This window comes from Anthonomus grandis, chromosome 10 (assembly GCF_022605725.1).
Source record: "Anthonomus grandis grandis chromosome 10, icAntGran1.3, whole genome shotgun sequence".
NCBI lineage: Eukaryota > Metazoa > Arthropoda > Insecta > Coleoptera > Curculionidae > Anthonomus > Anthonomus grandis.
The window spans coordinates 8,975,480-8,989,044 of record NC_065555.1 but is presented as its reverse complement, the minus strand read 5'-3'; the positions used below and the strand labels follow the sequence as shown (position 1 = coordinate 8,989,044).

Genomic DNA, 13,565 nt, shown 5'->3' with positions numbered 1-13,565 from the left:
TAAACTTAAAAAGACAATTGACAGCTACTTTCATTTTCCCCAGGCAGTAAGTAATCCCCCAGAAATAAAATCCACATCTTCAATAGCTATATCTGTGTTAGGCTCTAATGCTGTCTTAACTGGACCAATATCCACTATTTAATACTTGCCAAGGCCCTTCGGATAGTCCCAATAAGACCCAAATACCTACTTCTGGCACCCTATGGTTCTTTTTCATTATCACCATTCAAAGAGATACTTTATATTTTTATTGCATATTTATTTATTTAATTTACCTTTATTACAGTCTTCAAAAATGATTAATATTCTTATAAATAAATTACTAACTCTAACCACATATTTTTTTTAGATATGTTTAACCCTATTTCCCTGCCCTTAAAAGCCATAAACTACTATAATTGTTCATATCTTTGAAGTTGGTAACAAATTTGTTTCCTCCACCAGAATGTTCCTATTAGGTGCAAACCTAATATACATAATAAAATACTCTTAATAAATCTATAATTTAGGCCTTATGTACAATTTTGCATATAAAAAGTGTATAGTTTAATACTTTTAAATTTTAAGATGCGTCATTCTGCGATTTTGGGACACAAAATACTAAAAGCTAAGATATCCAATCTTTTTTTATAAATCTACGATTCGTAATCCTACTTTATTAAATTATCACCAAAATAAGATGGATATCCATCATATCTTTTATAATAAAATTTAGTAATACCTATTTAAAATATGTTTGGAAAAGTATATTTACAATACAAAAAAAAGTAAAAGATAACTATATTATGTGGATTCCGCAGTATGGTTATGTCTGTTATAGTGTTCGACAAGCATAGACCGAGTAGCATTTACATAAGTCTCTACACTGCTTACTATATCATGAATTAAATCGGATCCAAACTTTAATTTAAGCCTAAACAAATCTGCCAATAATTCGAAAAAAGTATTTGGTCTTTCGTTTGGGTTGTACACATTATGTGGCGTTGTGTCTTTATTATTGCTTTCTGTAGTTGCATTGGTTACATCAAGCAAAGTTTCATTATCAGAAGCTGAAGTTGTACCCATTTGTACTACAGAGTCACCACTATCAACTTCGTTTTCAAGGTCATTTTGTTCATTTATCTGTCGTCGCCTTCTTGACCCGATATACCTTGGGGAAGCTCCAGATAATGATGAGCTTTTTAACATATTTTCTAAAATAAAACCAGGTTCATTCTTAATAGTCCTTGGACCATGCTCGGGAACAACTGCTGGTGTGACTTCTTGAATTGCCTCTTTAGGAACATTTCCTACGACAAACTTCTTTTCATCATTTTTATTGATGGTTGCCGTTCTATCGTGAAGTTTTACATCTTCAACGGAGCCATAAGGTTTCATATATAGTTGAGACCTTCTATCTACGTGTCTATATCTGATGTTTTGAGGGTAAGTATTTCTAGAGCTGGGTCCCTTAAAGGCATTGGGCTGTAATGTGCTCTCGGGCATTCCAGCAATCACTTTACCAATTGCTTCTTCCTCCGGCATTGCATTTGAATATTCATCACGATAAAAATAGTTGCCTGTGTCTTTTCTATCAATGGGATCGCTTCTTCTTAATGCCGCAAAGGGTTGTAAATAGTAACTTGCTAAGCCAGCAGTTACTAAAAGCCCTACCAAGCTAACTCCTACTGTAACTGGAATAATTTCGCTTTTTAAATAGCTGTAAATTTGAGTCCCGGTAGATTCTATTTCCTTAAGTTTGTTATTGTTTTCTTTGGTTGAAGGTTTACGCTTCTTTGTCTTATTTTTCTTTCTTTTTTGAGTTTTCTTTTTTTTATCTTGATTAGAACTAAGGTCTAAGGTTCCATCTTTTGCTTCTACTGGCAGAGTTGCTGATGAATTTTTTGTAGATTTAGTTGTCGACTCTAAAGCCGTGGTCATAGGAGGTAATGAAGTAGTAATTATTTTTGATGGTGTGGTGGTACTAATGGTTTTTATTATTGTATGGTTTGATATTTTAGTATTATTATTTTTGCTATTATTAATTAAGGATGCTTTAATTTTTGTTACTTTGGTAGGACTCCGGACTGTTGTACTTTTAGGTGAAAATGTGTTAATCCTTATAGTGGTACTTGTTGTTGTTGGTTTTGCTGTTGTGGAAACTTTCTGCTTAAATATTGGTTTCACCACTCCTATAGGCTTATCACTTAGCATTAATGTTTCATTATTTTTTTCATCTTTTAAAATAATAGGTTTAATGGTAGGCCTTTTGGTAGTAGGCTTGGGAGTCGTAGAGGACTGGCCGCTTAAAAGTATCCAAGTAGATAATCCCCCATTAGCTGTTGTTGCTCTATCCAACTTATAAAAGTTCATTTTCTTAGTGCTTTCCTCCAACATTACTATATCATCTTCTGCTATAGGTATTGCCTCACCTGCATGAGATGCTTCTACATGGTATTTGCTAGAAAGTCTATCTTTTATTTGAGTTTGTATTTTGGGCGGTGTTCGTACATCTAGAATAGTTTGCGTTGAGATGTTACTTTCCATATGATTAGTGGTATTTTTGGCAGAATCATTTGTCTTCGGTGTAGCTTGCGTTGGCTTTGGAGATCTGAAACAAAGAATTAAATGAATCAGGAGAACTTTTATAAATCTGTAGCAGAAATTGCAAATAATATTTTTTAAATTGCGTTAACAATTATTACGAGAGATATAATTTTTGTCCAAGTTTAAAATTAGTTAAGCGTATAAATTTTGCTAGATTTTAAAGGAAAATACCTTTCTTTCTAATTTACTATTTTATCTGTCAATCTGTCAATTAAGTGAATAAAATACATTCAAGTCAAAGATGCAAAAGTAACTTTTTACTGTACAGTAAAATACTTTTAGTAATTTTTCCAATAAACCTGACTAAAAATATTCCAAAGATTTAAAAAAAAAAACTAAAACATCCCTAATTTTTACAACCTTGGAACGCAGTAAAATTATGATAATGAACACTAGGCTAATTTTTTTTTGTTGCACCTTCGTATTAACAATCATACAAAATAAAAATAATTTTTCGAAAATCTTTAGAGTTCTATCCCTTGGATATTACATTTAAAGCTTAAGAAAGTTGAATAAAATTTAGTCTGTAGTAATTTTCGTATATACAGTTAAGATTTTTTATATTTTGCAATAAAAATTATTTAAATGAATGAGTAGCAGGAAAAAGCGTACCTATATAGATTTGCTATCTTCGTGTATATAAGAAAAACCTCCTAAAGATAGCTTTTTTATGCTAAGGTATAAGTACTTGATAACCAGTATAGATCCGCAAAACTACTAGTAATTGATGTTTTGTTCTGGAACAGCTATTCTGTATCCCTTATAAACAATTATTTTGGAGCAATGTCAGAGGGCCTAACCTCAAAACTAATGCTTCACATAAAATTGCTTTTGCTCTTTTACTAAATGGGGTTTCTTTAATGATTTTAGCATTACACTAGAAACATCTCTCAAATTAGATTAGTAGTATTAGAAGTAAACACCCAAATAAAGGCCTAGATTACGAAAAATCATCTGTCAGCAAAAGACCTTGGTTGTTCATTCTAATATTCAAATTTATTTAAGTTTTAACCCGCTTTCTTACTTATTTTTGCATGAAAAGCATGACCTTAAATTTGGTGGGATTCAGAGACGAACAGTATTTTTTGGTAATGTAGAATTTTCACATAATAGTTGTAGAATAGGTTGGCAAAATTAAACCTTGCTTGATCTACCGAAAACCTTCATATTAATAATAATAATAATAATAATAATGTCTTTATTAAAATTTACAATTGGTAAATTCTAAATGGCGAAGTTGAAGCTTACTTCCTAGCTTAACAAAGAATACAAAGCTTATTACATAGAATAGCTTACTACAAAGAATTTCAAAATGTATCTTAAATAATTGCATAGTTACACAATATTAAGTTCTAACTGCCTATATGCACAACCGATTAAAATTACAATGTTTGATAACCACACAGACTTATGAAATTTACAATAAGTTAAAGAATACATATTTAACAACACTCTAGGCTAACAGAGATCAGTAATATAACTGCTTATTTTTCGTTTAAATATAGAAGGTGAAATATATTTTAACTTAGGAGGAATTTTATTATATTGCAGATGAATACAGTAACTAAAGCTCCTCTCAAATAAAACAGTTTTATGAAGAGGAGGTGTAATAAAATGCTTATTTCTTAAGTCCAAAACATGAGCGTCATATCTAAACTAAACTTAATTTTCTGATAAAGGTAATTAGGACATTTTTTAAAGACAATTTTATTAAAGAGAACAAGACTATGTAGTAACCTCCTTTCACTCATATTTAGCCATCTCATCAAGCGTAACTCACTACTCACACCTCTATCAAATTTTCTCATTTCATTAATTAGCCTTACGTTCTTTTATTACGTTCCAACTTATGAGCCTTTTTGCACAAAGAGATATACAGTTAATTCAAGTAATTTTTCTTTTGTTTGTAAAAAGTATCCCTGTGGAAAAACGGAATACTTTTTATTTTCCCTATGTTGTTTAAAAAATCCAATCGATGTATTATGCTCGAAGCAAAAAAGAACAAAATACTTAAACGAGAGATATAAATGTCGCATTTTTGAAACGGAACCTCTTATTTACTATTATATTGTTGGATATAATGGTTACTTCTGTTTTTTTTTTACATTTACTATATGTCTATGTTCTACTGTTCTTAAGTTATCGATGCTCAAAAAGTCTAATTTTCGGAAAACATACTTCGTTAAATTATTTACTATTAAAAATCGCTAATATAATTAATAAATTAAATTGGCTTAATTTTGGCGCGTTGATTAATTTTGCTCTAAATTATTCGTTAGATGAAAGGCTTCAGATAGTAAAGTTATGTTATTATTCACATACATAAAGTACGCAAAAATATGCCAGTATATTCCGTAATAAAAATTATAAGAATGAAATAAAATTCATTTCGAGAGACTAAATCATTACATAAAAAAAGAAGCCAAAATTTAATTATCAATAAAATAGCTCAAAATTTTAGTTAATATAAGGTATATAATACCTGTATCTACTTTACCTATATTTTATATTAATATATTTTAATTAAATCATATATTGTAACGATATTGTAAACACCTAGAAACCATCTGATTCACCACCATTCCGGAATGACACAAGTGACATACCGCACGACGTCTCGAAGGTCAATGAATCTTCCGGAATGGTCAGCAGGTCATCCGATTATATAAGGAGCCGCGTCGCCGCTGTGAGTCAGTTGTCAGTTTAGTGCAATAAAGTTCGGAATATTGGCGCCAGATTTAAATCAGACATAAAGAGTTTTAAATATATACGGTTAAAATAAATATTCCGAATAGTAGTAAGTGAGCGTGTTTATTAGTGTCAGTGTGTAAATAAGTTATATGACTATTTTAATTCAGAGCTAACGAACGATAAAAAATGCTACACTATAATCTGAAAATGAGACTCTTTGAGAGTCCATAACTCAAAGACAGTTAAAGATAAACATATATAAAGATCCTTTGTTAAAAAACACTAAGAATTGATTATCATAATTGAGACTTCAAAAATATAACAATAAATGGGGTATTCCATTAAAAAACCCAATATTTTTGGCGTATATCTCTTGTTTTTTAGATAATTATTTTTTTTTAATACGAATATTAAGTTCTTTGAGCTGTAATACATGGATTGGCTATCGTGAATTTCCTAAAAAATGCAGGAAAAGTCAAGAAATATTCCTCGTAGATTGAATAATTTGTAAATGCATTCAATTAAAAATTCTTATATACAGAGTGTTTTATTTAAAATTGTGACTAAATTCAGGAACATTCTTGGATGAAAAACAAGCAAAAAGCTTTCAATGTCCTAAACATCTTTTGAAAAATAGGTTAACATCACTCAAACATTTATTGTTTAACGAAAATAGGCTTTTTGACGCTTTTTGAAAGTCGCTTTAAGATATGCCTGGAAGTATCACTTGTACATCACCTAAAGGTAATCTTTAGCTATAATTTTTTCTTTAACTGCACCTTTACTGAAACTTGTTTCTGCTAAATAAAAAATCTAGGGCATTTTTCCCTTAGAATGCTGGAAAGAAAATAAAGGACAAATAATTATAAAAATAAGTGTTAACTGGGTAAGAGGTAACTCTTTTCAATGGTGACACTTTTTGACAGTTTGTACAAATAAAATCGACCTGAGAACGAGCATTAATTAATTTACATATTTGACCAGATAGACAAGACACATTTGTAACAAGATCGCCCATTAAAGAATTCATGCTTTTTATTATCTATTTTTATTATTTGACATGGTTAAACAGAAACTGATACAAAATATAATATTTTGTTTCGAATAAAAATTGCAAATATTTGTCAACTATTGAGATTAACCTAAAATTAAATATCCGATCAGAATCCCGGGCTTTTTATATAGGTACAATTTCATACAAATTAATTAGATTGTTAATTAACATAAAGCGAGTTTTATTATACAAAAAAAATTTTTAGCTATATAAGCTAGGATATTCAAAGATAAAACTAGCTTTCATATCGACTATCCACTTTCTTGAGATATGAATTTTGCAACTTTAGGAGCATAGACTTCCTAATCCAAATAAGTTATAGAATCATACCTATACAAAATGATTCATTACGTACGATCTTTTAGATATAAAGAATATGAAACAGAGGTTTTTCAGCATGGTCATTGCAAAGTACCTATGTGGAATTATTATTTTTTAATTAATAACTCAACAAGACAGCTGTGCATGATCATGTTAAACTTCTTGGAACCTTTTTTGATAATATGATGTTAAATGGAAAACCACAATTTATCCTGCTTATACCTGATATTAAATTCGAGAGGCGTGTAAATTTTATAAATCGCGCGAGCGACTGTCAAAAAGAAACTAGTTAAGCTACTTAGGAAAATTAAAAAATATCCAACAGCAACCGAGGTAAAGCGGTTTCTCTGAAAGTGAAATTTTTTATTCTGGCCACAAAGTTGTGATAAATGAGATCTTTTTATCCCGCTTAAAAAAAAGTCAAACATAAAAAATTCTTTGTTACTAATAAACGTTTGTTTGTAATAACAATGCTTAAATTAATAAATGCGTATAGATAAACTTACAATTAAATAAAAGCCTTAAAATATTTATGAAGGAATTTCGTTTATTTGGATCTATTCTAATAAAAAATATAACAATTTATTGGTTACGAAATAGCTATGTTTTATACATATAATATACATATAAACCTAAAATAAATATATAAATAAGACATATTTTCTATGTACTAAATTAGTTAAAACACGTTTTATAATAACCCGTTACAAAATTTGAGTTTTTATAGTCGTTTTAACAAATATATATATATAGTCTATATTTTCACAAATAATTATAAATAGTTTCTACCTTTTGTGTGTTTTTCTTTTACAATAAACCCATACTAATAAATATATCATTATACTGTTTATCGACCTATATTATCCTGTATATTATAATTTTCCCTGATAAGATTATTTGCATAGAAAGATATTGAATTATTAAATCATAACTCGCAAGAAATATCTGTTGGACCTACAGAGGGCGACAAAATAGATACAAGTAAATAAATAGATAAATACATATAATATATTTAGTCATGAATAAAATTAATTTTTATAGTTATGTAATACATTAATCAATGTGCTAAAATACCACAAATAAAAAAACTCATATTTTCTTATTTTTGTCAAGCGTTTAAATATGCGAATCAAATAAAATAATAATATACAGGATGGAACATTCTTGAAAATATAATAGCAAGAAAAAATACGGTGTTTACTAGAAAAATACAGAATGCCCTGACATTATGTACTTACATATTATGACTAAAATGTTTTCACTTCGATGTGAAAACTAATTTTTTTAACTATGATTAATTTGCTTTCAAATTCTTCCAATCAGTTTATAGATTTTCTTTCTACATTGAAGTCCGTCAAGTTTTACACCTCACAAGTGTTTAAAAAACTAACGGCAAGTCGAAAACATAAACTTAGTGGATATCAAATGCTATATTATGGCATCATCGAAATAATGTTAAGCACTAAATATAAATAGTTGCAGGGCAAACAATTAATTGTATCAATTGTATCATAAGATATGCACATGTGGCAAAAATATTTTCACAATAATTTCTTTTATTAAAATATAGTGCTTAAGATGTGTTAGGTCTAATTTAAGGATAGATAAAAAAACGATTACTATAACACACATCAACGATGCAGCGACAGTATCAATCTCGCTGTCTAACCTAATTTGTATATGTTGTACATGTATTATGTCATGTGTCGTAGTTTATCACGCGTGATTCCAGGCTGTAAAATTATTTTGCCAAAGCAGTATACACGTAATTTAATCTAAATGCCACCCCAATGACATTTTGATATTAAACTTATCATCTTTATTAATACCAATCAATAAGTTTTATCTAATTGTAGTATTACAAGCATGTTTTGACATAATGTACTTTTCTGAAATCTGTTTACTATAAACCAAGATTCACATTTCAATGTTAGCGCTACTTTTTAAATAGAATAAAATGATGTGGCATTAAGAAGTACTATATAACTGATTTCTAGATTATGTTTTTATAAGAAAGAACCATGTAGAGGAAAATATATTTCTTTATATAAAAGCTGTTAATATGTAATAAAAAAAATTATTTGAGATTATACATAAACATGGACCTTTTCGGTTAATTAATTATATGGTTGTGGGGCAACCGCTATAGTATTCAGTTCAGCCTAATAGATATTATGAATAGCTAATTGTAATTAAGGCTGATTTGTTTACTATGCTAAGATAATAAACAAGATAATTCTTAATAGTCTTTCCGTTAAAATCAATCCCGTTATAAGCATTTTAACAGTATTAAACTCCTTAAAGTTCATATTATGCTTAGTTTCATTATCCTCTTCCTATGTAACAAAACTATAGAGCACCATAGAGATTGTCATGATAAAAAAGCAGCATTTCTACAACAGGGGATTTTCTATAGAAATTCTAAAAGTATACCCGCAAGAAGTTTGTTTTTTTTTGCCGTAGAAAAAAATTATCGTTAATATTTTTTTGCAGCTTTTCTGTAACTATTTAGATTGACTAAAATACAACATTTTTATGTGTCAGTATTGTTAATGCGTTTGCACTTATTTTCGAAGTAAAAATGATAAAATTATGCTTATAAAGAAAAACAAAAGTTCTTAAAAATCATTACAGTTTAGTAGATAAGATTTTTAAAAAATATAATTAAAAATACCATTAAATATTAACAAAATTACAATAAATTTTCAAACTGAAAACCTGTTACGTCGATAACCTGGATAACCTATTCGGTATATAACAGTATTCTGGATAACCTATCTAGGACTATATTGTTATAATTTGTCGACTGTTTCCACAGAGGTCGCATATACGCGATTTGTTAGGTAACATTTAGAAAAAAATATAGAAGTTTAACGTCTGACGAACATAGAGGCCATATGAAATTTACTTTTTATGTATTTAACGTCTAGGATAAAATTAGTTTAAATAGTTTCTTATATCTTGCTAAATATGAGTAGGTGCACCACATGTTGATATAATTTGACTATGTGTCATTAAATACCCGTTAATTAATGACACATTTTTTAGGAGACGTGGAAAAAAGTTAAAAAAGACGTAAAAACTCTAGAAAGCCATTTCCAGTTAAACCCCGTGATAATTCAAATGAATTGCTTAAACACTTTCGTAGAGATGTTGTTGGTGCATTAAAATTTTTGTTTAGACCAAAATATCCATTTCTGACAAATAGCATGTAATCAGTTGGTAGTAAAATATTCCAACGAATCTTTGGATTTACATTAATACATACATGTCTCTCTAAAAATGTGATGAATAGTAAGTTTTTATAAATATTTACATAAAAATAGCCAAAAAATCTATAGGGTTTTTTTTCTGCAAAAGATTACCTACTTGAAATTTAAACTCACCTCTAATAGATCCAGTAGATATCTAATAATTGTTGCTTAAACAAATCATATAGGTTTTCTTAAAATTGCTAGAAGTAATTAATAAAATATCAATCAATCTCTTTCTTGTCTGTTCCTGATATTTTTTTAAGAAACAATACATACTATTATAGATAATCAGCTTAGAGTCAAAAATTTGTTGGTATAATGCTTTCTTTATCTATCTCCGTAGGGGTCGCGGGATTTTTTAGGTGATCAAATAGAAAAAAAGAGGTGTAAAATCCGGATAACAAAAGAATTCCTTTTTAAGGAAATTTTAATTAAACAGATTTTTATTTCTAAGGACATGTTTGGAGAAGATCAGTGTTTTTCTTTTAGCCGAAGATCTTTCATAACAAACTCATTATTATATGTGTATTTCCACGTAGATGCCATGTGTATCGATATTCCTAAAGCATTTGACTACTTTCATTATTCTATACTTTCCGTTAAGTTGACAAATTTCAATTTAATGTTAGCCTGCTTTTATTATCGCATTTCTATTTAAGGAATAGAACTTAGCGTGTCAAATTAAACATTTCTTCAACTTCAGTTTTGTTACTTCCTAAAAGCTTACATTTCATTATACGCAAAGAACCTGCTTAACTTTTAATGTTGCATGACGAAGTATGTGTTTCCTACATCATGCGGACACTGTATCACATTTTAGAAGATAATTTTATCAATATTCAAATAATTGTTTCCGAATAGATAGATAGGCGGCAATTCAAACATTTTTTGGATTGCATGCTGCTCGGATTTTTAGCAATTTTTAGCGGAACATTTAGCAATTTTTTTCTATAGGCCATTTAAAAAGCTTGGTGTATCATGATAAAAAAAATAAACACTGTAGAAGAACTTCAACATTGCATTAAAAATGCACGGTTGATATTGACGTTATTTTCATATGAGAGTCTTGGGTATGCCAAATAAAACTTTGCAATAAAACCAATGAGGACGGCGATGAGCTTAAGCCTTTTTGGTAAAGACGGATTCAAGTTTACATTACATCTAAGAGCTTGAGTATTATTATTTTATTATATAACTTTTATGCAGGTGATTTTTAGTGTATCAAATTCTTTTGATAAGTTCTACAAGCAGTTTAGGCTACTTGAATATTCTTCTAAACTGTTTAAATATCTTCATATTACTACTGTAATGGCTTTCTCAGTAATTAAGGTGTTTTTCATTAAATGAATAAATAACACAAGGATCAAGCAACAAAATATTTTGTGTTACTTGGAGCAAAAGGATTAACTTTTACTGATTAAAAAATTATGGATAATTTATTTTGTAATATTACAGAATGTTTTGCGATATATTGAATGCATTTCTAAAAAAAAGCAAAATAAAATTCTATAAGTATTGGTACGTACATATGTACCAAGCTCCTGAATTCCGAGTTCTGAAAACTCCTCAATTCCGAGACAGACAATTATATGAAAAAATATATTAAAGAGGCATAGAAAATCTTTAGTAATGCATATAAGTAAAAGGTGTAGATATAGAACTTTACTCAGTTCTGGATATCTCCATTGACATTACCTTATTCGAACTCACTTGCTTCTTAAGAAGTAACTTATTTGTTATTTTGGTACTAGATAAATGTTTTTGATTTTTCATATAATCTCACAAAATTTGCAACGATAACCAAATTAAAACAGAAAAACTTGATATTAAAATATTTCGATATATATATAATGATGCTTGGATTTTTAAATCTATCATCTACGTCTCGCTTTTTGTCTTTGATTTGGATCCAAATAACGTGCGCCAAAATGTTCTATTTGTTTATCATCAATATCGTCAACACTTTGACCTTCTATATCAACCCTACGATGTTGATAGCCATGATTATATGGCTGTAAAACATCTTTCCAAGTTTTGGATTTCTGGTCCCAATACCATCCATCGCGATGTTTTACTACTATGGGTTTGTGGAGATGCTTAACATGTACCGGCCTCGTATCAGGCTCATCTGTCCTCACGCTTAAGTAAAGAATCAAAAATGGTATCCACCACGGAAACAGAGCAATAATTTTAAAGAAACCTAGCTTAAAGAAAATTGTTATCGGGATAATATACAGCCACGGGTTCATGAGTTTTTGAATAAGCCACCAAAGTCCTCTTGCCAAGTACCCTAAAGCTTCAAACATTGGCTTTAAGCTAGGAAGCTTAAATCCACCATTGTTTCCACCTCCGTCACCACCACTTCCTCCTGAACCTCCGGATCCTCCTGAGCCACCAGTATAAGTAGAAGCGGGAGCAGCAAGAGCATCGGCTGCGGTTCCGGGATCAGCTACAACATCCTCGGCTATTGGATCTGCGAAGACTTGTTCACCAACACTTGCACCATCGTAGGTGCTAATATCTGGATTTCTGGTATTTTGATTTTGATGGTAATGTGTATTTAAAACAAGACTTAGATCAGAGCATCCTTGACGGTTTAAAGGTGATAACACCGAGCTAGATATGTGCACTGTTGGACAGGGATTAGCACTGTCAAGAGAATCTTTTGTAAGGCTTCCAGAAGAGGGCAGCATATCCAAGTTAAAGTTACTTATTGGGTTGGAACCCAAATTGCTTGAGGAGTCCGGACTTAAAGGATTTAACAAATCTGTTTCTGCAGCAGCGGGTAAGATTGAAGGTACTCCTTGTAAGGGCTCAGATGGAGAATTTATAAATATATCGGGATTAATATTATCTGGATTAATATATTTCGGCGTAGAGCTAGAAACCAATTCAGATCCATAGCCTTGATCACTGATGGAAAAAGGAGGTGAACTAGATGTGATTTCAGGTCTAGGATTAGGGTAAGGAACACCTGTTTCATACCAATTTTGTTTTAAATTTGCTGCAAGGGCAAGGCTATTATTCCCCTTGGTATGATATTTTGTGGTTGTTAATTTTATTTTCTTTTTTATGCTTGTGGGGGTTGTTGATTTTATTTTTGTAATTTGTTTTGTAGATAGTTTAATATTTGGTTTTTTGGTTGTTCTTAAAGCAACAGTAGTCAACTTAAGCTTGGATATTTTATTAGATTTTTTTGGTTTTTTGGTGGTAGCTTTGTTTCTTATTTTATCTGCAGTTGGCAAAGAATTTAATTTATTATTTACAATATTCTTGTTTTTACTATCTTTTAACTTTCTAGCTTCGATGTTTCCTGCATATTGTTTATCTATGGTTAAATTAGAACCAATATGTGTAACGTTCTGAGGTAATGAACTAGTTAAACTAGTTATTTGGCTATTATATCTTACCTTTGAATGAGAATTATTTTTAAGTGTGCTATTATTTGCTAAAATACTATCTAATAAACTAAAATTATTAATTCTAGAATATAATCTCTCTACATTATAGGAGCCTTCAAAATACCTTGTTGTCGTTGTCTCTATTGACATAGACCATGCTATGCTCAAAGTTATGGTTATAACACTTAGAGTCCTTAGAATCCTCATTTTTATCTGAAAACAAAAATATACAAGTTAGTAACAAGAAATTGTCGACGA

At 29.8% G+C, this 13,565-nt stretch overlaps 1 protein-coding gene across 1 annotated transcript in view; it reads right to left on the bottom strand.

The window, feature by feature from the left end:
• Positions 1–238: 238 nt before the first annotated feature.
• Positions 239–13,565, bottom strand: part of LOC126741291 (uncharacterized) — a 30,773-nt gene continuing 17,446 nt past the window's right edge. The window contains exons 3-4 of the mRNA XM_050447677.1: positions 13,432–13,520; positions 239–2,590 (exon numbers count right to left, since the gene is read on the bottom strand). Coding sequence (XP_050303634.1) covers positions 784–2,590; positions 13,432–13,514 — 1,890 coding nt within the window. The 5' untranslated portion in view covers positions 13,515–13,520 and the 3' untranslated portion in view covers positions 239–783. The remainder of the gene's footprint in view (positions 2,591–13,431; positions 13,521–13,565) is intronic.